At 39.8% G+C, this 26,603-nt stretch overlaps 1 protein-coding gene across 1 annotated transcript; it reads right to left on the bottom strand.

The window, feature by feature from the left end:
- Positions 1-531: 531 nt before the first annotated feature.
- On the bottom strand, positions 532-17,226 carry LOC146003730 (calexcitin-2-like). Its single transcript, XM_083142128.1, has 5 exons — positions 16,838-17,226; positions 12,808-12,998; positions 10,987-11,179; positions 1,730-1,827; positions 532-1,025 (listed from the first exon to the last, which is right to left on the bottom strand). The coding sequence occupies exons 1-5, from the start codon at positions 17,025-17,027 to the stop codon at positions 894-896; spliced, it is 804 nt and encodes a 267-aa protein (XP_082998254.1). The 5' UTR covers positions 17,028-17,226; the 3' UTR covers positions 532-893.
- Between the last annotated feature and the right edge of the window lie 9,377 nt (positions 17,227-26,603).

The raw sequence follows: 26,603 nt of genomic DNA on the forward strand, positions 1-26,603 counted from the left end.
GCCAATTTTTTTTTCAATTTCAGTACACATATCTAGAACATAAAAAATAAACATTTTCCACATAAAAGCCCATGACCTAGTAATAAATATATTAACATTTGATTAATGAGATATATTTATACATCGCATAAATGAACATCGAACATAGATCTGCAGAAAAGGATGTGTCATTTGCAACATACTGGTTGACATTTTGAGCAGGAAAACAATAATCGCTAGAAGACTTACAAAATAATGCATCCGAGCGTAAAATTCACTGCCAAGGAAAGAGTATCATTCAGACGACATATAAGAGGGCAAAGTGAAAGAAAGCATTTAGAAACAATCAAGTATGTTTATACCAATACGTCATGAAAATGTATGGTTTTATTGCATATCCTCTACCTAGAAAGGACATATCACTGATCCATTATTTATAGCAATCTCAACACATTTTCTATATTTCCAAAGTCTTCCGAGTAGCTGTGTGTTGATGGCGATATTAGAAAATTATGGACAAGAACCAACTTGTGCATATTACAAAAATTTACAAGTGTTTTATACATTTATTGTTATACAGTTTACAATGAATCAGAATTTATTTTGCAGCAATAGCAGTCAAATGATTGCCCATAGTGATTGTTACTAATTTGCTTGATACTGTTGTTGGAAATGTCCCTCATGTGTGGTTGAAAGTTAGACAACTTGGGCAAGTTGTTTACATACATAGTTTTTGTTACTGGCTATTGTTTACACAACTACAAGTACAGAAACTCGCAAATTTGCATCACACAACACCGGGAAGCTGCCGTGTAGCTATATAAACTGCCTATATCCCACACGCATGTCGTTGATGAATGAATGTAGTAGCTATTTAACATTCTCAATTCACTTTCAGGGTGAGAGCTGTGTCGTCATCGGGTAGTTTGGTCATCGAACACAAGCCTTCCAGTGATGAAGTTCCCGAGAGCTGCCGGATCATCTGACAAGAAATAATCTTCTGCAAGCTCACAAAAGTATTGGAAGTTTACCACCTTCGTGTTGTTCTGAAATATGATTATAATTTAAGGTAAGTTACATATTCACAACTTTTGCTGGTTGTATTTTATATATTTCTGTGATAAACTAGACTTGTATCAAGCAGTAAATTATACGTTATCCTAACTGGTCATGAAACTTAATATTAACGTGTAGTGGCACACAACACATTATTTTGTACAAGGAAACAGTAATCATCAAACAACATCGACTACTTGTATTTTCACTCAGATTGAAATTATATATATTGAATTTTCAAATATGGACCTGACGAAGGAATCATGTGATCTGAAACCTCTAAACAAATATAACGACCTTGTAAGAAATTACATAATTCAATGCTCACATACTAAGATGGAATGTTTATCATTGTTCCGTAAGCTTGAAAGTGCCTTAGGCTTAGGCATCAACATAGGTGCCAACTTTGTGTGGGGGGAGACAGTGTATATTTTCGTCCTACAATATGCACCCCACTGGACACACCTGAGTTTGAATTACTGATTTTTTTTATAGTAATGTATAATATACCCAGGTTTGTTCATTATTGCGGTGCGTTTCCTCCCTTCCGCAGTCGATAATCCTTAAAGGATAGCTTCTTGCTAATATTAACATAATAAAATGCTGTTGCTTATATGATACCGTTTTCTAGTGTGGTTTAGAACCCAATAACAAGAATAATGTAAAATAATCCATGGTTAGATGGAATACAAACCTCTGTAAATATTAACCACGCACGTTTCGCATCCTTCTCTGGAACATCATACAATGATAATACGTACGCGAATTCTTCATCATCAACAATTCCATCTCCTGAAAAAAAATGTGAAAAGTGTTAATTTTTTCTTCCAATACCAAAGCACAAGGAGAAATTACCGTTTCAAACTTAGACATGCTGTTAGTTTAAAATACTCGCAGGGATGTTCGCATATTTTCTCTTTGGGGAGAATATTGTTGTTTTGTTTTTAACGATTTTTCAGTCATTTTCAATTTCGGTCATATTGTGTCTCGTTTCGCATTTACTACATTAGTTTTATAAAGGACCGTAAGGATGAATTGGTGAAATGTATTATGTAATAAACGCAATAATTCAGCTTCCTATTGAATTATGTTAGCCACCGCTCCAGAGAAGCTGGCGATTTTTCGCTCTTGAAATCAGTTTGATGGGTTCATACGAGTTCTCCCTTCCTCCATCTTTCCTTAGATATTAAGAACATTGTGTACTTGGAAAACTGACTTGCTAGGAAAAAAACAAAATTAAATTAATATCCTTAAAATTTCCTGACCACATTTGTAAAAAAAAAAATGCATCTGCACAGTAGAGGATAGCCTACACGTTCACATTAGCATGGCTAATGAACCCACTTCACCAATATGTTCGTAACGATTACTCTCCTTTATGACTAAGAAAAATTCGGGCGGTGAGTAATGAAGCCCTTAGAATACATCATAGGCGATTTACGTAGATTTTTTTCAGGGAGGGGCCCATAATATACTGTAAGCATGTGGTAGGATGTAACATTCGAAATATAATGAGCAGATTTTTTTTAGATATCAAAACATCTTCATGTATGTGTGAGTAAAGTATCACATGAAGACAATTACAAGTGCTCATGTTAGGTCCAATTTGTGGTCATATGAACTAATCAGGATTGTGCCTTCAAAGTGAAATCATCCGAACCATTTTAGAACATACCTCCAACATGAAACTAACCCAAGACCCTTTGATAATAAAGTGATAGCATTAGTAAATTTTTGTAAAACAGTAGTAGTTATACGTTATTTGTATTAACAATGATTACTGAAAGGGATGAGCTTGAGAATTCATTTCCTCAGGCAAAACTGTTTCAAACATGGGAAACATTTATGTCCACCAGTCAACGTTATTGCCTTGTACTAAACAAGTTACGGATTCGATTTCCGCTGTCGACTTATTTAACTGTCTAGTGAATCTAGTCTCGATTAATGTATCTATGTCAAACTCCACTACATTTCTTTAGCTTGAAACAAATATTTCTCGAACATTTTATTGTTCGTTGTAATATAATGTTATCAGTACTTTCTGTAATATTTTTTCTCATCCCATTTGGGAAGGGCATGCGCCCTCGTGCCCCTCCCGCTAAATCCGCCAGTGTACAACGAGACCATGAACTTATCCATCCTCAAGCACGGAAACCATTTTTCAAGCTCTGTCAAACACAATACGTAATTCTGTTCAGCTCTTGCGAAATGGTTATCTGAAATAACGCAGAAGCGTGAAGGAGAAACATGGAAATTTTATACCTTTATTAATGACCGTCCAAGCATTGATTCGGCCAAGTTTTATGGAAACATTCATAGATTCATTAACATTTAATTAAGCATTTTTATTCTTTCTCCAAGTCGGCAAAGCTGTCCTTCAGTACTATAACAGACTTTCAAAATTACTATTGTTTGATTTTTACAGTCAGATATTTACATGCTTTAACTACAGGTTATTGTTCTAGACACGGTGACTCACAACTATACATTTTGTATACAATATTTGATATTTTCTTATCTTAAGTACATCGTCTCAATAATCATAATGTTATTAATAAAATTAACGTATTATAGCGACAATGTTACGATCTACTTTCAAAGTCTTTGGAAATTAAAATTGAATTGCAGCTCTCTGTAGATTCTCTATACTCGTTGTTCCTGATTCAAAAACATATTTTCGAGAACCAATATTTGCTTTGCAATTTCGCTTTCAATACAAATGGCGCAGTAATGATTTTTTAACACGAGTACGGTTTTAAGGGTACGGATTGGACTTTGTGTCTCCAATGGAGCCAGTACATGGACACTTTAAATTGAAGTTTATTTTATTGGAATTACACATTGGATATAACACCGGCTCTAGTTTGGATCGTGAAAAAGAGCAGTAAAGATAAGGGAAGACATTAAGAGACTGCAGACAATGGTTCGTGCGGAGGAACTCATTAAAGGAATGTAAACTACCATAGGTTATTGTAGGCCATTCCACTACTGTAGTATTTATTACTGCCATGCATTTTTTCTTTAAAGAATCATTTGATAACGCTGTGCGACGTTTGAACGAGTATAGTCATTGAGGACAAGTGGAAGGGCGATCTGTCGAGCACAATCAGTGGCGTGCCCATGGGCGGCTGGTAGAGTTCCAATCCCCTTTTTGATTGGCATCCACAAACCCAAGAAAAGGGTATGTCAAGTACAGGAAAAGATAGAAAACTAGAAGATTGCTAAATAAAGTCAACCCCTCAACAAAATCCTACTCACGCCTCTAAACACAGCATGAATGCAGTGTGTCCGGCTTAAAAGTGTAATAAAAGAAAATTAATAACTTGTAAGTTTATTAAGATATTTCAGTTCAGCCGGATTTTCCTCTTCGTGCACTCGCGCGTTCATTTGTAGTGTTTACCCATCATCAATTTCATCCTATCATCACTCACTCTCATCTTGGTAATTAGCCAAAACTGGCAGAAAAGCGAAATAAAATAAACCGAATGGATCAATCAGGAATATATGATTCAGAACTCTATATATCCGAAGGGAATCTAAGCCAAGAAAGTACAAAATAATAGGAGCGCTGAACATACTGTTAGGTATTCCCCCTTATAACGGGCATCTCTCGTGTTCAATGGTGATGGACATTGCCTTCGTCAAAGCTAATAACCCAGCATTCGCAAAGACTTGTGCTCGAAATCACAGGGAAAGAACTTCAGTGATCAAGTCTTTGCAATGAAAGAATCAGATTTGATTTTTTAATTCACTTTTTGTGCTACTTTTGGCTCATCTGCGAAGATGGGGATGAGTGATGACATGATGAAATTGATGAATGGACACTCACAAACATCTATGCCCAGGCCGGGATTCGAACTCGAGGCCTCTGGCGTCGTAGCGGCGAAAGAATCAGAGTTCGAATCCTGGCCAGGGCGTGTGTCAGCACCCGATATAAAAAAGGCTTTTAACAGAATGTCTGTAATTTTCAGACCAATTTAATTGGAAAGAAAACATCTGTGCTCGAAGCAGTAAAAATTGAATTCGATGTGCATCTCTAAGGAAAGCTAGGAGATAACATCTGCACGGATCTCCCCCACAGCATCTTCATCGCCTTCGAAGAGCATCCTCTCTGATCCCTCTTCCGTCCTTTTATTTCGGTAACATGATACGAGCCTGGAACCGAACAGAAGCAAATACAAAGGACGACGGATAAACGTAGCATCATCATCTCTCTCTCTCTCCCACCACGACCGCCATACTTCTCATGCATTACACAGCTTAATGTGGTTCCTTTAGCACGCTACATATTTTATCGGCTCCTTTTGCCTTCGTCTACCTTTTGCAGAATACATTGTGCCAACCGGCAGGAGGTGGAGGAATGCTTGCGATAAGACAATAACATATTTTAGCTCCAGAACGGTAGGCATTACCACGCCACTTAGTAACACAAGGTGCCGGCTAAAAGCTCGAGCGGTGACTTATGTTTTTCGCATCCCCTTCACCCCCCGCCTCCACAAGCAACGCAGCAGTCGAAGCTCTCAACCGCAGCCAGTGAGGATTTAGACGCTGGCTAGACTTGACAACAGGAAATTATGCGATTTAAAAGCCACTTTTCTTTGAGAAACGTGCGTTCAGATACGTACCAGGTGGCTCTTTCGACCAATTTCTCTCATTTGCTGATCCGTACTCGTGCTGTAAATGTTCCCTGCTACTAGTTTTCATTAAATCTTGATGGTTATCCTACTATGATGCAATACGCCGAACGGCTGTGTTGTTCTTGTTGCTGTACTGCAGGATATTGCTAGATGCGGCACAATCTCTCTTGGTGGTTCGATTTTCTTTGGTTCTAACTCTCTCTCCTTGCTTCAGTTATTGTATTTATTCTCCCTCTCCTATGGGCATTACATCAGCACTTTTGTTCCAGAGAAATTATCCAAAAATACTTTTTATCGTTCAGTTGCTGTCTATCAAGTAATCAACTTGATGCAAACATTTAGAAATGAAGAATAATGCTTCTGTTATACCTTATGGCGTTATATACGTATGAACTTACGACGCATAAAGGTAACTCCATATGGCAGAGCGGAAAGATGATGGTTTGCGGGAACCCTATTGCGCGTATGATCTTGCCGCACGGCTTTCTAAGCAGGAAGTTCTTCTGTTGGCAAGACAATCGAGTGGCGCCTGCGCAGTACGGCAATTTGACTGGAGAGAACTGAACACTGGCACCAGAAAATATCAAGTATGTCTGATGTTCAAGATGCAGTCTGACAGAGACTTTCTACGCGGAAACAATCTACAGCAATCTTGGGCAACTCATCTGCTCTTATACAAGATGATTAGCGCTCTGTGCATTGTGATCTGGGCGTGCACAATGCACCTCAAAGTCTCGTGCCTAGCTTCCTCTCTCCCAGTGTTGCCAGTGTGTGTATCGATGTATTGCCAAGCGATGAAAGCAAATGACTGTACTTGTGCATTTACTTCATTGCTTCAAGCTAATCTCCATTTACATCCACACATAACCGACATTGATGTAGAAAATCGGCCATTGCATTATGGAACGTGGATAGAGAAATGGCGCTAATTTCTTCTTGAATTGTAGCGTCCACGTCGAAAAACAGGAGCAAGACTGGACTTACTGATGTTTACTTCACGTGCCCACTGGCGTGCCGATTTGTCTGCATCACAGTTGAGCGCTACTGTTTCGTTGTACGGATGCTTCCCAATGCTAGGAGACTTTTCCTTCATTTTCGAGTGGTTGAAGGTCTCGACGTGACATTAAAATTATGTCTTCCCAGTCTCTTAGACTCCCAGTGCTTTTTGTAAGCAATGGCTCATGTTGCAGCTGCAATTTGCTGCTCTACTGAGAACTCCATCTTGAATGATGACTTAAGCGCTGTTGATGCAAGTCATCACGTGGCGTCTTCTTGGAAAGGCAATCTTTCAAATGCCACTATTCTGTTATGCGTCAGCACACCATACTATCAAGGTGTAGCAACCTTTCTGACTGTCCCTATACTTATATGTAACTATTTCATTAGAGCGCTACATTCAATTATTGCTATATTTTCACAAGAGTAGCTCCAGTCAATATTTACAAAACTTCCCAAAACTCGAACTCAAAATTTAGATTAACTTCTGCTCACAAGACGCTCTGTAACTCTCCAACACACAAGCATATTGTGATCAACTTGGATACAACACGCGATTATACATCCACACATTTGTCAGTCATTGTGTGCTGATCATTGCGTTAAAACCATGAGTTTCGCATTCTGTTCAAAAATCGTATTTCATGTCCGACGTCCACATACTTCAAATATCTTTCGCATCCGAAAACGAACCATGATAGCCGTCAATGCAGGACTGAAATGCATTGTTCGCTAGAAGGAACGGTTCGAGCAATCGCATCGCACATGGAACAATGTAACCAACGATGCAGAACATCTGTACAAACTGAGTTATCATGTTGTTTTTTTCCTGAGCGCTGCGGCTTACAAAAAAATATATACAAATCGAAAGCATGTAAATGTTGACACTCTTGAACTGTATTTGCCTCTCGCAAACTTCCCACTTATACGTCAAAACATGAAACTCGTATATTGACTTCCTGTTTTTTGAAGTCGCATGGGTACACCCCTCAAGATCATGAAATGGTGAAGCTATCAGAGGATGCACTGAGTACCGGCGATTGGGTACCAAAATTGAAAGGGGGGGGGGAGCACATGTTTACTTTTCCTTCGTAGACAAGGTTTAGTATTAAGACCGTAGACGCAGATGGAGATTATGTAGAAAAATTGCATATATAAAGGAAACCTTCCGTTATACTGTGTGATTTTCATACATTTTGAATAAATAGTTTCCGAGAAAGAAAATATGGGGCATTAATTTATGAGCATCCCTCGTAGTTACAAAATTTCATTAATTAGATTTTACAAAGGTTGTATGAGTCATTCCATGCGAAATCAACACAGCCTTCAACCTGACCATCTCCGATTTTCATGAAATTTGGGGATTTGAAACTATGTATGGAACTTAGTAACTATGAAAATTTTTAGTCTCGTGCGTCTTGTAATTGTTAAATTATTCAAGGTCAAAGTTAGCAGAAATTGCCCTTTTTGAGCCCGCTTAGCTGTACTAAATGTGCTGTAACTCCGCCCCTATTTCGCCTAGGAAGCTCAAATAAAGCTTGTTGTACAGGAAATTGAACAAGCTTTCCAGTGATATAAATATAATTTTGTCACGTGACCTTGACCTTTGACCTTGAATATCTCAAAACACGTCATCACCAAAAATCGTGAAAAAATATATTTGGTCCCTCATGCTATACTCTAAAACATATCAAAAAATCATTCTGGGACTGCAATGGGATCAGAAGATACAAAATAATATGTGTAACTATGTGACTGATAAAAGCCTCATTACATGAACTATGACGAGTCAAAAGTTCTTTAACACCCCCTACAAAATGTAAATGAGTTATCCTGGTCATGAAAGAAATATGTTAGGCACAGGGAGATCTCTAGCTGTGTGTGTCAAGCGCAGGTCCGGCATATTGAATTCAACGCAAACATTTCATAGGAAAGTGGGTGATGTGAAATATCAAATCAGGTTAGAATTCCACGAGAAATGAAGCGGCGAAGGTTTTATCAAAGTATATTTAACCAGCAAAAAATTATTACTGCATGCTTGTAATCATTTTCTCCTTTTCGAGGTGTTAAAAACAAAGTATTAAGAATGCTCCTAACGTGTCAGGAACTCGTCGAGATCACGCTGACATCTTGGGACAGAAAGAAGTATACGCACCATTGCATATGATTTTAATCAGCAACATTCACCAAATACTTGCATAGTGAAGAATATTGGGAAAAGTATCTCAAACAATTACGTGACACTTCCTTTGGAATGAAAAATTCTTCAGTGACGATGCTAATTTTTATGTTCCCGGTAAAGTAAATAAAAATTATACGCAATACTTGTGATTTGATAATCTACAGTAGACAGATCCCAGCCGAATGGTAAGCTAATGATGTGGTATAGTGTATGGAGAACGGGAATGGTTGGTACATATTCAACTACGGAACCTTAAATGGTGAGGGCTTCTTGGATGTGTTATGTTAAGTGAACAGGTTTTTCATCCTTACTTACGGGGTATGACACTTTTCCAGAGTTTTGAAACAGGACAGTGTGTGACCACACTATGTGAACATTCGTCATGGTAAATTTCTAGGTAGATTGATGTACAGATGGGGATCTATTAAAAGGCCTGCACATTCCCCAGATCTAACATCTTAGGAGGACTTTTATCTTCAGAAACATTTGAAGAGAATGGTGCATGCACTAAAAGTCCGTGATATTGACCATCTGAGAGAGAGCATAGTTGCTGCTTGCGATGATGTTGAACCTGCTACATTTCCAAATGTTCTATGTGAGTGTGAGAGACGTCAACGAGTGTGCTCACAGGAATATTGAAAACACTATAATGTGCATATATCGTAAGTGAAAGATATGCGTATAACGTTGTTTTGCTGCCTAAATTCTAGCCTGATTTCATATGTCACATCACCCCCTTTCCTTCGAAATGTTTGCGTTGAATTCAAGATGGCGGTCAACAATATGCCGGACCTGCGCTTGACACACACAGCTAGGGATCTACCTGTGTCTAACCTATTTCTTTCATGACCAATTATACCCAGGGTAACTCCTTTACATTTTGTAGAGGGTGTTAAGGGACATTTGACTCGTCATAGTTCATGTAATGAGGCTTTTATCAGTCACATAGTTACACATATTATTTTGTATCTTCTGATCCCATTGCAGTCTCAGAATGATCTTTTGATATGTTTTAGAGTATGGCATTAGGTACCAAATATTTTTTTTCACGATTTTTGGTGAATACATGTTTTGAGATATTCAAGGTCAAAAGTCAAGGTCACGTGACAAAATTATATTTTTATCAAAAGGTAAGCTTGTTATATATCACTGGAAAGCTTGTTCAATTCCCTGTACAACAAGCTTTATTTGAGCTTTCTTGGCGAAATAGGGGCGGAGTTACAGCACATTTAGTACAGCTAAGCGGGCTCAAAAAGGGCAATTTTTGCTAACTTTGACCTTGAATAATTTAACAATTACAAGACGCACGAGACTAAAAATTTTCATAGTTACTAAGTTCCATACATAGTTTCAACTCCCCAATTGCATGAAAATCGGAGATGGTTAGGTTGGAAATTGCACATATCTGTGTTGATTTGGCATGTAATGACTCGTATGCTCCTTTGTCGTATTGACTCGGCCACAATTTCCTATTCATCCCACTTGACTATGTTATGGAAATAAAAAGTTGAATTTTTATTACCATTTAACTTTCAAAACATAACAGAGAGATAACCAAATGCTTTATTGACCAGGTGAGATAAGAAGGAGAAGATATCCGTCACCATAACTTCCCCCTGTCATTTCTCTAAAGTTATACAAACTAATACGTTAATGGACCAGGCTACACTAAGCTAAACGCACAGCTTGGATGATGCAATCAGTTGCTTGCCATGTAATCCTGCCCCTGTGCTGCCAATATGTGCTGCACCTGTATTCAGTGACAAGTGTTATAACAAAAATAATATGTCAAGAATGATATCGTCCACAGCGCAAGCAGTTGCATAATATTTAACCTTGCTGAAGTGTTTGACAACGAAACAAGGACGGGATGTTAGTCATAGGGCAGCAACATGTGGACACTCGAGCACAAGCGGGGGGAGGGGAGGGGGGGGCGAGAGGAGAAACAAATGACGCTTTAGTTCGTTCTTGTGCTAGGATGTTTAATTGTTCTTTCACCAGGGTTGTTTTCTTATTTATTATTCCGGGTCCACCCAGCTTGCAATTGATTAAAAGTTTTATGAGCTCCGTCTGCTGATCTAGTGTTCACTTACAAGCTGCAAGAAACGTTTTAGTAGAGCGATGAATACAACTTACCCGTTCGATCTAACAAGTTGAATTTATACTTTAGATATGCTCGAAGCCAGCTCGGCAGACAGGGAGATTCTTCTGACTCACTCGACAAGGTAGTACTGGGAGAATCCGCATCAATTGCTGAGGGGAATCCCCGTTTCACTTGGCTCGGTGATCGCCGCGCCATCTGCTTCTCAAGTCCTTCCCACATGTTGATCTGGAAAGGAAGAACACTTGTCTCAAAATAAATTTAGAGTTGCATCTAGATCACCACACCTACTGGGACAGGGTTGGATGACTGCTTCATTCTTCGATTGTTTGGAAACTGAGCGCTCTCGTCAACGGATGATAAATAAGAGCTACGTATCATTTTAAAAGGTGTGTTGCGTCGCTTTCCTGCCTCCCTAGACTAATCAACAACATGAGAATGAATTAAGAATAGTTGAAACTGACGAACTCACACGAGAAAACGCCATACCTAGACCAGGATTCGAATGTGGAATCTCTGCGCTGAGGTCATAATATGACCAGGCTAGCGAAGCTATCTGCCAAGCCCGAAGTCCAAAGAATATAATAGAGAAGAAAAATGGAATTGTAAATGTCTATAGTAAGATGATAGTACCGGTCCAGGCTCCTCTCAGTGGGTGGAGCTGCACCAGCATAAATCTTCTGACGTATAATATGAGGTGCATTCAGTATTGTTCTCAGAATGAAATTTTCCCAGGAACGGGAAATTTTCTGGAAAAAGGGAGAAACGTTTTAAAATGTGTTCATCTACCATGGGTTGTTTGTTGCCTGACTAAATACAAATAAACCTTTTGCAACAATTGAGTAAATGTGTGGGAAACTGGTATAAGGTTGAAAAGTGAATAGTTTCAGAATCTCAAAAACGGGGAAGAACTACCCCCTTCTTTCAGTATATTTTTGTCCACTCTAACGTTACAGAATTATGAAATAGCCTAGGTTTCGAACCTAACATACGCCACTGATAGCTACGTAACGTGTATTGTACGTATTTATGAATATGATCACCTTTGGATGACTAATGTATTGTACAGAATTCTTTGAGGCGGTGAACGCCAAAGATGTTCGGGAACTATACTCAAGTACTGAACCACGTCGGATTCATACACAACGAAAACCAATACCTGTCTGTTCATGGTGCACAGCTGCCACCTACAGCTATCACACTAACTTTCGCTAACACAAGTAAGATCCATAATTGAATGCGGACTGAACTCGCGAGGAAGTCTGTGTCTACGTGACTTCTTACCTGATGGCTTGCGGTGAGGCAAATCGGAAACTAGAGCAGGATCCTAGTAGGTCATGCACCATTGTACCTTCAGAGTTTGAAAGGAGGTAGTAGCGGTGGAGTGATATATGTACCAGGCTTAGTGCCAAAAGACGACGATATAAACATATTTGTGGCATTGTGGACCGGTTGCACCATCTCCACTTAACGTCTTAAGTCACACTTAACACCATTTTGCAGTTGTGCAATGTTCTCTTAACGTTAAGTGACACTTATAAAGTCCCACTTCACTTGAGTGGATGTTGGAACACGTCTAAGTGCCACTGTATACACAAACGAAGTACAAGTGTTCCCGGATAAATAGTTTGTTGTTATTTAACGCCGTAGAAACAGTGATATTTTTTTTAGTTTTACTTCTAAACGGTATGTTTATCAACACTATGCAATAAATCCTATGATATTCTATTTTTGTTTGTTTATCAGGTGCATACCCTCATTGTCGATGCAGCAAAGAATCTCATAACAACCCACTATTAACACGGTATTTGTTCAGTGACTTAAGCCCTAAGACCCAGTGCATCATTCACACGTACCCATTCGTCCACCGTGATTTTCTCGTCGTGGTCCATGTCCGCATCGTTGCTCAGCGACTTCCACATTTCATGAAAGAGCTCCTCGAAGTGTTGGTACTTCTGGTCGCCTGGCCTCAACCCGCTCATGCGGCATATCCTCGCTTTGGCAAGGCGGAGGTCCTGGGCATCTAAAGAACCATCCTTGTTGGTATCTGCGTTAAAAACACATGTAGACATCAAATTTATCTCGCAGTTAATCAGATTCTTGACTCTCAAAGTAAAGACATTAGGGATGGGAAATAAGCACCAATGATACAATCATATTTCCATAATGTTTATCTCTCTTCACACTGTACAAAGTTGACTGAGGATTTGGCCGTCCAAGACCCTTAATTTCCGCTGTTATCCAACTACTTTAGGAATGACCATTGGAGTTTTGGAATCGTTTATGGCCATTGCATAGTTGTCCTAATTAATATGATTTTATGCCTTCCTGATGGCGCAGTGGTAGTGTCGTAATCAAGGGGTCCCGGGTTGGATACCTGGTGGAAGCACATAGTGGTTCGGATCCCACTGTAAACTGTGGGTCCAGTTCCAATTAGCCTTACTGTGCATAAAGTGGACTTAAAACATCAAATCAATCAATAATGTGATTCTAGGCACGCACAACTGTAATTTATAATCATTATATATCTTTATGCATGGTAAGCTATAGCTACAAATTTAAGTACAAAATGGTTGCGTCCAGTTTTTGTAATTTAGCAGGCTCATTGTTTAACGGTTGAATATTGTAAATTCCACTGTCACTTCTAGCATTGTAGGTTAACCACAATGGGGAAAAATTGCGAATATATACAGTAGATAAAGATATAAAGACAATACAATGCTCATGCGTTATCCAAGATTCAAAACTAGGTTGCGTTGCGGTAGCCACTTCGGCATAGAGGTTGGTACCGTATGATGAAGAAGTCAATGGACTCGGTATTAACTTCAAAAATGATTACGGATATTTTAGTTTACATTTCACAGAAACACTTTAAGATGGATTTGAAACGAGTGTACTATGTGTATGATCTATTCCAATGTCTCCCAAATGATTGTTTGCTACATGGGGTTAGAAACATTAGAGAGACTGTTAAAATTCAATTTAGTATTTTCATATCTTTTGTTGGTGCGCATCATTGATTTGGTTTATTTACTTTGCTTTTATGCCATTTTTGGCCATTCGCGACAATGCGGGTGATATTATGAACACCCATATGCCCAGGCCGAGATTCGAACCCAGAACCCGTGGCTTCGTAGCGCGATGTGCTAACCACCACGGAGTTGACAGATGCGAAGAGATGTGAAAATGGTTATACTTAAATTTGACATTGAAACTTGACACCCCCCTAAACAATATCATCATTTTGAGCAGGTCACCTGAATTAACTAATTATACAAAGAGAGACAATCTTACCAAACATTAAAACAAGACTTCTACATTTGAGGAGTACGGTTTTACATTATTATAAATATCTGAGGCTGTGAGTGTGATGGGGAGGGGATAGAACGAGGGAAATATACGAAATATGTGCCACAAGGACATGGGCGTCCCGAAAGGGGGGGGAAGGGATGTTACCATAAACTTATATATAATACACATATACATCATTTCATTCACAGTAATTTATATTAATTAAGCATGTTGCAGAAACATTAAAAATTTAAATCTGAATAAGTGCTTTTTGAGGGCAACACTATTATGGGGGGGAATATGTCTCGTTTGCCCCCCCCCTGTGAAAAAATAACCATGCTTGCCCCTCCCTGGAAAACATCCTGCGGTCGCCCATTCACAAGGACACTACGATAATGGAAGTAACCCTTAAATGATTTTAAAGTGTTGCTTCGTAGCTCATTTATGCTGAAAATACACCTTAAGACCTAGGAATGAAATTAATCTTCATTAGAAACCCCCTTTGAAAAAAAAAAGTCATTAAATACTGATAACAAAGAAGGTGGAAGCCGCCCAAGCCCCACAGTAGCGCCGCCACTGCAAAATAAAATCCTGCGTGGCATGGGCCACATTTTCCATACTACTAGTTCTTCATCTAACCCTGAAAGAAAAATGTCAACTAGTTTCAGCACGTCAATTCAGCAATATTTCGAACCAAAACCGAGGGCAAAAATTATCCATCATTTGTCTTAGCCCGGACGGAATTGTTTCCGGGACTGGGGATGTAGAAACAGCCATTCACCAGATGGCATTACACTTCTCGTTTGGATCTAATTCTGTTCCACCTGACGTGACAAATGCCTCCCAATGCATGCCGGTGCATGTCGCCATACATTATATTTCTCCCTAAGAGACTTAATCGGCGAAATGCGAGCGGTTCTGTCTTTTTTTTTGCCCGGAATTTATAACTCTCTCTTAATAAATGCTGTCAGGACAGACCAAAAAGGACTCCAGCGTTTCCTCAAGATGAATTCGAGCATTTCCCCATCCACCCAAGAAAGCAGCAAACTTCCATCCCACTATGATTCTGACAAGGTGCAATTTATCAAATTATTTCAGCTCAGGTAATGTTAAAGTAGCGAAAACGACCAGCCAATTTACTGGGTCTTTTCTCTCAGTCAGTCTACCCCCCCCCCCTCTCTCTCTTTTGCCGTGACATTCTTTACCTCCGTGTCTTCTTGATGAACTCAATCTTCTGCGAGGAAGGTAAACAAGGGAAGGCTTACTATGGAAGTGCTGCCTGTTCAATGGAAATTGGTTGCTTAGTAGCACTGGCGTCGACAAAGAAAATTTTTGCTTAAGGTTTGACATCCAGGTGGGGTCTGCTTCGGTACACATGTTGCTAAGATTCCTTCCCTTGTGCTCCGTTCTTTCTCTCTATTCCTTCTTCCTTATCAATTCTCTTTCCTGTCTCTTTCTATTCCTGTTCTCCCTTACAGAGCTCTTGCATCTCCTCTATCTTTCATTTTGTTCCCTCCTCTCTCTCCCTCTCTCTATACGTGTGTGTTTATGCAGAGTCACGTCGATTTGGTTTATTTCACTTGGCATTTCTGCCACCTTTGGCTAATCGCGAAGATGAGGATGAGTGACGGTAATATGATGAAGGGACACTCGCAAAGAACACCCAGGCTCAGGCCGTGATTCGAACCCGGGACGCCTGGCGTCGTAGCGCGCTGTGGTAACAACTCCGCCACGGATGCTGGCGTTTTCTTAGGTATATAAACCAGGGTTGTTAAAGATCTTGGTACCCATAAATTCTAATAAGTTCTATTGGGTTTCGCTGCCGGACCGGAACTTTTTTTCTCTCGTACAATTTAAATTCGGTCTAAGTTGCGTATTGTTTCATTGAAAAAAGGTTCCTGGACCGAATTTAAATTGATCAGGAAAAAATGTTCCTGGACCGAATTGAAATTCTTTACAGATAAAAAGGCTCCTTACGGTCCAGAATCCATTTACGCTTACTGATTTTCTCTCCTGGACCGGAATTGCATTTATTTAAAATTCCTGGACCTCTAACAACCCTGATATAAACTACCCACTGTTTCATTGCAACATTCCATCAATATGTATCTATGCCCAGCCTCGAAGGCAGAATGGTTAGCGTAACCCGCTACAAAGCCAGAAATACGAGTACCAGATTGGAACCCTTGTCAGGTACGAATGTTTCACTCTTCCTGTCCATTTCATCAGTTCATCACCATCTTCGCGATTAACCAAAGAGGTAGTAAAGCGACGTAACTACGCTTCGCCCACATTTACCCTCATCTCCAGTTACCCATTTAAAGAGGCTGAGTGAACCTCAGAGCAGCTCCGTGCAGAGAGGTTGCCAGAAAAATTTAAGAAGTTTGCCCAGCTCACCTGTACAGTGCTCAAAGTGAGAGGGTACGTGGGGATGGTAACTCCCAGTTAGCAAAATTTTCGCAAAGCATATTTTCCACCCCTGTATGCGTGAAAAGCAAAGCAAAGGGTGCTGAGATGTACAGAGTGCCTGGCAACCAAAGGCCGAAACTGCGATTGGTTATCTTAAGTATTCCTATACGTTGTAAACAAACTTACCGAAAAACGTGTAGAATTCATGCAGAAGTTTATTTCGTTTGAATGGTGATATTCCTTGCTTATTCCTTGAAAAGACATCCAATACGGCACCCATAATTACAACAACAATGTGAGAGAGATAGCGTCTAGCCACGCAGCAAAGTCTCTTTCCCGAGATAACTATAATGGCAATGCTTGCACCACACCCCATCTATGACCGCCATATACCACGACGCACAATACAATTTAACTCTGCATCCACACCAGCTAATTTCTCCATTTCTCCTCGCAATATCTAGTGACACAATGTTCGCTTCATATCGTCGTAGCACGGCTGCACACCTGAGCTCACATATGTTTGCTGCGTTGCCACGTTTGGCGCGCTCTCTCTCTCTCGTATAGGTTATTTAAGCAAATGCATTGCTGTTTTAACGACACTGCCTGAGTTTGGGAGAGAGGGGGAAGGGGGTGTTGTCTACCTTATGACTACGGTGTGCAACGGTCTGGTGCTTGCTGGTGAAGAGCTGAAAACCAACAAGGAACAATTAAAAGCAATAAAAATGTTAGTTATGTACGTCTTTTAAAGTGCTTCGTACTTGTCAACACGTTTACACGCACTTTAAACAAATGGTAGTCTTTGAGAACCTTTTTTAAGACCACCACTTCAAGCGACAGGAGCAGAGGTTAAGGAAAGGCAGATCAAATTGGAGCCAAGTCAATACTCCACAACACCAAAAGTCAAGAAAACTCAGTCAGTCAGTTCACAAGCATAATTCAGTATAGATTTTGTCTTCACTGCTACCTTCCTTCCAAGGAAGAGAGTTTTGAATTTACTCTTTCATAACATATTATATGCATTGCAAACTCATGTAGCAATCTAAGTTAAGAGATTATTGTTACTTTGATATCATAAATACGAACCTGCAATAAACGTATCCTATAACAGTAATACTTAGAGTATTTTAATATAAGGCTATTATTATTATTATTATTTAAAACGGTGAATATGTAACATGGTCAAGATTCAATTGGGGGTGGAAAGTAGGGGAGGACAAGGGTGGAAAGTGGGTGGGGACGCTAAACTCCAACTCGCCCGGTTGAAAATTTTATCTTGAGCAGCCCCTGTCGATTACCTCCAAATTGTTCTCTGAGTTATGCCCTTCTTCCAGCAAACCCTGCAATTACAAACGAGCTTTCATAGTGCACTAATTGTGACAAGAAATCATATATATGAAAATCGAGGAGTTGTAGTGTTTAGTTAGATATTTTATTCCGATCATCACTAACACGGGGAAACTGTTGATAGGCAAAAACAGGGTGTAGGAATTTCGCACAAAGATTGGTCGTAGGTGGGAGGAGGAGAAATTTTAACTGTTATTTACATTATCGCTGAGAAGCTTGGAAAAGCCTCTGGTGTTGGTATTAAACGCGAATTCCGTATCCACAACGCCCCACCTCATTAATGCAGAAGCACGTTGAATCTGATGCGTCCAACTTTACACAAGCGGTGAGGACAGACTGCGACACAACTGATAATTCAAGCCACAAAGCAAACAGCGCGAGAGGCGGGGAGGAAGGGGGTGGTCGAGGAATAGTTTTTCGGTTAGGGCGGTTGGAAGAGTTTCAGAGTGGGGGCTGTTGGGGGGGGGCGACGATGTAAGGGCTGGCCACCTTCTCTTTTGATATTCCGCGCGGCATAAATATGAAGCCACTACGTGCGATTTACGGTGGACAAACACTGCCCAGTTTTCGTTAAATAAATAAATAAATAACGCCGGACATGGGGGTATAAATTCTGTAATGTGTAACGCCCCGTAATTTCAAGAGGCGGGAAGGATGTGCACGTTAGATTCGTACGTGTACGTATGTGTGTGTGTGTGTGTGTGTGTAAATAAAAATTATCCTTTTCAGGGCCATCTTGATAGAGGTTTTACAAAGGTACAGTCACGCGCAATAAAACTGGCATTCATGGATCCGGCAATGCTCGCTTCCTTGCATTGCGCTATGTGGGTTGCCTAACTTTAAGGAGATGAGCGATCAGTACCAACCTTTAGGCAACGCACTGAACACATTACAGGGAAGTGAAAATTTGAGGATCTAAGACAGTGTATGCAACTCACAAGTAACAGTTACTTTTTGAACGATTGATTTGGTTTATTTTACTTCGCTTTTCTGCCACTTCTGGCTAATCGCGAAGATGATGATGGGTGATGATATGAAGAAATTGATGAAGGGGCAAATAATACACGGGTTTTCCAGCTGTGGTATCCCTGGCGTCAAAGCGATGTGTGCTAACCACTCCGACACGGAGGTCGTCGAGTTCTAACTTAAATTAGATACTTTTAAAAGTAAGTGGCTGTGACAGTAACAGAGTTACTTTACGACACTTGAATTGCTCACATGAAAATGTGTAACACTGAGGAAAAGCAAGATTTGTCAATTCTGTCTCTGGCTATGCGTCTTCTCTGGATGCTAAGGTGGAAGCGTTTTTCGTGGAATCGCCTAAGGCTACGAGGGTAGGCTTCGTTTCATGCTTACTGTAGAATATCCACGTATTATTTAAATCTGGCGTTTCTAATTGCTCGCGAAGACTCCAGCTTTTTAGGTGGATTGCCGCGTTCATTTGGAAAGTTATGGTCGAGCTAAGAAGTCATTGTTCAGGAAGTGGATCTTGATCAGCTTTGAATGGAAGACTAAGAAACAGGCGCAAGCGGATCGATGCCTCCACATGCAAAGAACTGTGGCTGGTGTATGAAAATTAAAATCATTCAAGGAAAGTTGACTCCTTGATCAATTATTTGTTGCAATAATGTAAACATCCGAAGACCTATATTAAGTGCATACAAGAGAATATAAATAAAACCCGTGTAAGTCCTCATTTGTTTATTTTATTACAGTTTATGATCATTGATCGTGTTTAATTTGTTGGCAACAAAATTTCCAGCAGAAAGTAACTGTAATTTTCAACTACCAATAACTGTAACTTAGTTACTTTTAAAAAGTAGCTTTCCGAACACTGACCTTAATGGCTTATTTACATTGTCTGGTGAGTTAACGTTTATTCGTGAGGATTCTATCAGAAACCATTCTCAAATTCCATCTCCCCTGTTAGAAACCTACTTCTCTGTTCACGGCGAAAAAACATTTTGGATGGTTTGAAATAGTACCATATATGGTTTTCCGGTTCTCACGTTTGGTATGTCACTCTGGTGGACTGGAGGTTTGAATCGCACGTAGGCAAATTTAATTTCGTAGCAGTTAATATGTACGGATAGTGTATTTAGAGGGAAGGGGCGAAATCTATCTTGGCTGTTTTAGGTCTAATTCTATCGGTTTAAATAAAAATTGACCCTCTTCTTTTCATCAATTTCCTTCCCATTCTTTGTATCCATATTTCTGTGACAATATTCTCATCATGACCTACACTTAAAGTTAGCCTATATATTTTATTTCTGTCGCTTTATTCATGAATATTATATTTTATTTTCACCGGGGGAAGGAAAAGAGAAATTCATATAATTGTCTCCATATTTTAAACATTACAGTAAAACCTCGTTAATCCAAACCGGACAGGCAAAAGGCAAAAAAAGAAAAAGCATAATGCAAGGTTTTAAATGTGGCTAGAAGTCAACAATCGCATTCGTCAAATTGCTCCGTAACGGACTCCATTGTATTGCATTGTATTGCTTTACATTTTACTGTACTGCACAGTGTACTTAGGCCTATGCCCTTTAAAAATGCCACAATAACGTGTTTTGTTGTTGTTTTGTTGCTAGTTTTAATGCACTTTCTACTGTTCTTTTAGGTTATTTCAGTTAATCCGGACTTTTGTTATTCAGGTCAACTTATTCCCCCATTAGTCCGGATTAACGAGGTTTTACTGTATTTGGAATGAATAGATTTCAGTAAAAATTTTGATCAATTTATAATTGAATTTATACAAGTATGAATAGTTTCATTTTCATACGTTGCACTCACCACCGAAAATTACTTGAAAAGAAACGGCGATGCCAATGTGATCAGAGGACAGACACTTATTCCCCCTCACTCCACGAGACCATGGTAATTTGGCAGTCAAACTAATTTTTATAATATAAAATATATTCTACATAACACCTTTGTAAGGAATGTGTAGCCAATTCATCCTTGATAGCTACGTCACTGATTGCTTGTTATATTTACAATATAGTGTAAGTAACACCAGCTTATTCTATACGAAGCTTTATATTTAATTTCTGTGTTTTGACATTTAACTGAAGAGATGGCACTGTTGTACTTTTTGAACAGTTATTTGACGAAATGTGAATATACCTTACATTTAACTACAAGCCTTAGCCGGATGTTAGTCAGAAATACTTTATTGAAATTCTTATAAATACAGAACACAGTTAATTTTGTTATATTGGTAATGAATTAGAGGACATGTTATTACATTTTGGCAGTGTTGCAAGTTTATATCTTACCTACCTTTTAACAGATTTTGAAGGTTGGATTCAATCTGCATCTTTTCTACTGTATCACAATGAAACCTCTGGTGAATTTCACTTGTTTGTCACAGTCGTGTTGAACCCTCACATTCAAGAAATCATCAAAACGTTCTTGAAAAAATGGAACTAATTTTGTTTTCAGCTTACTTCAAGCTGTTAACATACGCGTTCTCTAAAAATAACTCTCAGTAAGTGGTCCACAACATCCAAAAAAAATTTTTATCTGTGGTGAAATTGCTTGTACCAAGTTCTGTTTTCATCTTCCCAAAAACTAATATTCACAAATGACTGACACAATGACAACATTTATTTAGTAAAACTTTTTCTTCCCCTTTGTTTACTCAGTCTTCGTGAATCGTCACACGGTGAGGAGGCATCTAGAAGGTGGTTATAGACGGTAAACCAAATAATTGGAACTTGCAGCAGCACTTGAGTGCAGTATAATAAGGTAAGTTACCGCAATAAGGCCCACCTAAATTTTTTTGCCTTTGAAACTGTCAATTTAGAAGAATCAACAATTATTGTTACAGGACATGAAACTTTATTATGTTGGTTACAGACTATCAATATATAGCAGTCTTCTTTCTTGCTATATTTCGGTTATTTTACTTCTTGGGTTAAAAGCGACGATGAGGAGCACTAATGAATGAGTCGATGGACCAAACATTATTACACATCCATGCCTTAACCAGGTTTCGAACCTGTGACCTCTGGCTTACTAGCACTACGCTGACCACTCCGCCACGGAGGCCGGCATATGTGCCTACTAAAACTAATACAAGAAATGTACCAAATCAAGGCAACTTGTACCGTCATTTACTACGTAACCACGATGTGCACCATGTTCACCTTGGCACATCCTCGGTTTAATGATTCTAGATTTCTAACCAATTGCTAAACAGGATAATCTATATAATAATTAATTAGCGTTTCAATCAAAATTCATGTTACAAAATTTCATCTTTATAGCATTTATAGTTTCCTAAATAATCAAATCGATAACTAATGTTTTCTTAAAATTGTTATCTTATGGACATTATTACAAACAAAATAAATATCTGCCTTTTGTTGGTTACGGAAAAGGTCGTTATAATGTCAACTATTGTCCATTTGTGACCCAAATTGACAAGCGGACGGATAGATCCATATATTCGCACCTGGTATTATCAGTAAACTAAATAATATATTTTTTATCGGCAATAGTTTCCGAATGGTTGATTGTTGACAAGAACACGAAAGTGGCGAACTAATCTGGAAAATTTTCTAGAATTAAGTTGATACTTTATCCATCCTGTTTGATTACAACGCCACCTCTCGGAAATGTTCTGTTTTGTAAACAAAGAGCAAACCTCGGACCGCGCAAGGAGTAAAGCACTCGGTGTTTGCAAAATGCACTTAGTGACGGCTTCTAACCACACATTCGCACACATCATTAGCATTTTACAAACTAGGACGACGTTTACAAAATGAAGTCAGTGGCTGCTTGTAACCACACATTCGCAATTTTCTCGAAAACGGCTTGTTTGCGGACCGATGTTTACTGAGACTTTTTTGCTTCTATTATCGTGTACTTTCAACTGTATTATAATCCTATAGCGCAACAGCCCAATATCGGGCCAAGGCTTATACCGCGTTTGTTACAACCTGTCCCCTTTCCCGCGCTAGGGAGCGCTCGACAGTTTCGGTGCCAATGAGAAACGAGGAAAAAAATCGTCTGCTGGGCAGCGAGGAGCGAATGGAAGCCAGAAGAGAGGCGCTTACGTAGACGCTGTTGCGACGTTGCGTATTTTAATTGGCTGCCTGGCTTTGACTTTCCCCAGCACCGAGAAAAGCCAGGGAGCAACTAGCGCGGGAACCGGGACAGGTTGTAACAAACGCGGTATACCTACCGCATGCAGGCCTCCCTCCCACGCGACACACCAAGGGGGCGTGGAGATCTGCAGCCAGACTAGGGGGACAGGTGGTCAGCCCGACCGACCCCCAGCCGTTGTAGGACTTCGCGACCGGATTACGCTCACTCACTCGGAGCTCCCCAATTTCCTCACGATGGTGGATTGCCACCGGCCCTATACGTAGGCCGAATAAATTCCGACCAGAATTCGAACCTCCGCCGTCCCGCAGCGAACGATCTCAAAACGAATGAACGCCTTAACCCGCTCGGCTACGGAGGAGGACTTCGACTGTATTAGTTTGCGCTATTACTTATGATACACCCCGTATATATTTAAGTACAAAAAAAATTACATGTTTTGTAGCTTTACTTGATCCTGAGATATCGAAAGATAAACATTTCGAATATTGACTTTCGATTGTTTGACTGCCATAGACAGACAGACAGTTTCATCGATATCCTTTATATCACTTTAACTGTGTATTACGTAGATGTGTCTGTCCACTGAGAAATCGATAGGCATCGATTGGTTTCGATTGTTAACTAAACCACACGCAAATGGACGAGCCGAAAGAGAAGGTGGGCTTCTCGCGTAGAAAATTCAAAGTTATTTTAACGTGTGTTTATATTTAGAATTGATTCGGAGTTGTAGAAGCATTAAAAATGTGTGGACTGCTGAGTTTCAGTTGTTTCGACCCACAGACAGATGGACGTGCGAATCAAAATAATTTCTATCGAATTAAACTAGAATTCACCGGTCTTCATTTGCATAAAATATTTAGATCTTCATCTTCACATTTACTATTTTCCGAAATACAAGCAGGTCACTTTTTATCAATTGTTGTCTCCCGCGGCCAGAAGGACCGACTGGTAGAGTCGGTTTTTGTTGTGTTGAAAACTGTAGGGGAAGGCGGGGCAAGACGGGTTGACTAATGTTTGATCACATGTTTGAATTACAAAATGAACTCATATATGATTTTTATAGCCACAAATAGTTTTAATGGTTACTTTTTAATGTAAAAAAAATGTGAAAACTGAAAAGACATACGTAATGTTTGCAATATACAGGGTGTGGTCAAAAGTCTGGACCGGGCTAAATATCTCATAAACCGGGTTTGTGTGTGATCGGATGTCAGTTGGTATCAATGTTAGTGGGAGGGGGAAACGTTATGACGTGGTTATGGTGGTCGTCCGCCATCTTGGACTCAACTTTCTTATTTCAAATGACAACATGGTCGTGTGACATATCAAAAAACATTAGCTTTTCAAGTGGAATCGAATGGCGAAGTTAGTTTTTCAGTAACATCAACGGTGTTGAAGTTATTCGCGAATTTATGGTATAATGTGTTAGATTTTGTATGTCATTTGTATGATATGTGAAGCGTTGTATGACACAAAAACTGACTGTGTTTCATTTTTTTTCACAGGTAGGACCATAACATGTTAACTCGTGACGAGAGAATTGAAATCATCCTTTCCGCTGGAGGACGCAGTTCAGCAGTAATAGCAGCTGACTTCAACGAGCAGCATCCTAATCGCGAACCCGTGACGGACAGTGCTCTGTGAAAACTAATCCGCAAATTTCGTGCAACGGGAAATGTGGACGATTTACCTCGATCAGGACGACCACGAACTGCTACTGATCCAAACACATCAGCAGCCGTATTGGGAGTATTGGTGAAGAGTCCGACAAAGAGTGTGAGACGTCTATCACGTGAACATAATGTTAGTGTCAAAAGTGTTCAAAGAATCCTGAAAAGGGAAAAGTGGAACCCTTACAAATTACAGCTGAAACAGAAATTGTCAGAGGATGATCCTGATAGACGAATTGAGTTTTGTGAGTGGGCGTTGGCCCAGATTGCACGTGACCCATTGTTCCCTCATAACATTGTTTTCAGTGATGAGGCAAATTTCTACGTCACAGGCGAAGTGAACAAGCAAAATGTTCGGTACTGGGCAGACACAAATCCCAATTGGATAGATGCAACCAAAATGCAAGGTGGTGGTAAGGTTATGGTGTGGTGTGGTATATGGGGTGAGAAACTTATTGGACTTATCTTCATCGATGGAAACCTGGATGCTGCAAAGTATGAAGATATGCTGGAAAGCACTGTTATGCCACTTTTGTTAAATGAAGAAGGGACATTTCCTCCATATTGGCAACAGGATGGCGCACCTCCACATTATGGTCGTGATGTTGTAAGGTGGCTCAATGAACAGTTTCCCGGTCGCTGGATAGGTCGGCGTGGACCAGTTGATTGGCCTGCACGGTCTCCCGACTTGACACCTTTAGATTTATATCTTTGGGGGCGCCTTAAAGATATTGTTTTGCCCACCTAAAAATGAGAATAATTGAGGCCTGTGAACAAATAACACCTGCTGTGCTTCGTAAGGTACACGAAAATTGGGTTGCACGTTTACGTATGTGCATACAAGAGAACGGCGGACATGTGGAACATGTCCTGTGACTGGTAATATCCTAATGTGGTGCCTTTCTCTTATGATTACAGAGTTTCTTCTACGTATTGGTGTTTTTTTGACCTTCTCTTTATCTTGTCCTTCAATTCGTAACCGCCCCCAGAACCACATTGCACATAACCAAAATCTAACACATTATACCCTAAATTCGCGAATAACTTCAACACCGTTGATGTTACTGAAAAACTAACTTCGCCATTCGATTCCTCTTAAAAAGCTAATGTTTTTTGATATGTCACACGACCATGTTGCCATTTGAAATAAGAAAGTTGAATCCAAGATGGCCGCCACCAAGATGGCGGACGACCACCATAACCACGTCATAACGTTTCCCCCTCCCACTAACATTGATACCAACTGACATCCGATCACACACAAACCCGGTTTATGAGATATTTAGCCCGGTCCAGACTTTTGACCACACCCTGTATATTGTGATTTTTGGAAAAAGAGCTTTTGCACCGTGTTTTCCCACATGCTGGACATGTTTAACTGTTTCCTCTGCATACTACTTAATTGTAACATTATGAAGTTAGAATAATAACATGAAACACAGTTGACGTTTTAATTGTAGAATTGTGTAAACTTACTCAAACAATCGAGTTTAACACAAACCACAAACATGAACACGTCGTACTGAAGATCTTCCATTGTTCTTTTGATCTACGTTTGGAATAGGCACAAGAACTTGCAACTTTAATTGAAGATGACGCTGGTTCCTCAGCAGGCGTGGGCACGTGAGATGTCGAAGGCAGAGCATAAATGGTTGAAGCCAGTGGCGACGATTAGGGATGCGAGGGGGGCAGTTGCCCCCTGTCCCACTGTTTGCTACTTTGTCCCCAGCACTATGCTAAATCTTATCTACGAGGGAAAATAAACAGTCTTTGCCCCCCTTAGGTTTGGAATCCTATCGCCGCCACTGGTTGAAGGC

Source organism: Lepisma saccharinum, chromosome 1 (genome assembly GCF_977018435.1).
Source record: "Lepisma saccharinum chromosome 1, izLepSacc3.1, whole genome shotgun sequence".
Lineage (NCBI taxonomy): Eukaryota > Metazoa > Arthropoda > Insecta > Zygentoma > Lepismatidae > Lepisma > Lepisma saccharinum.

Bases quoted from the DNA above. Each gene is read 5' to 3' on its own strand.
- LOC146003730 (XM_083142128.1), bottom strand. From the start codon at position 17,027: ATGGGGTGTGGTGCAAGCATTGCCATTATAGTTATCTCGGGAAAGAGA. The intron at 11,180-12,807 runs GTACGTGTGAAT...CTTCCTTTCCAG, and splicing joins AAATCACGGTGGACGAATGG to ATCAACATGTGGGAAGGACT. The intron at 1,828-10,986 runs GTAAGTTGTATT...ATTTTTTTTCAG, and splicing joins CAACTTGTTAGATCGAACGG to GAGATGGAATTGTTGATGAT.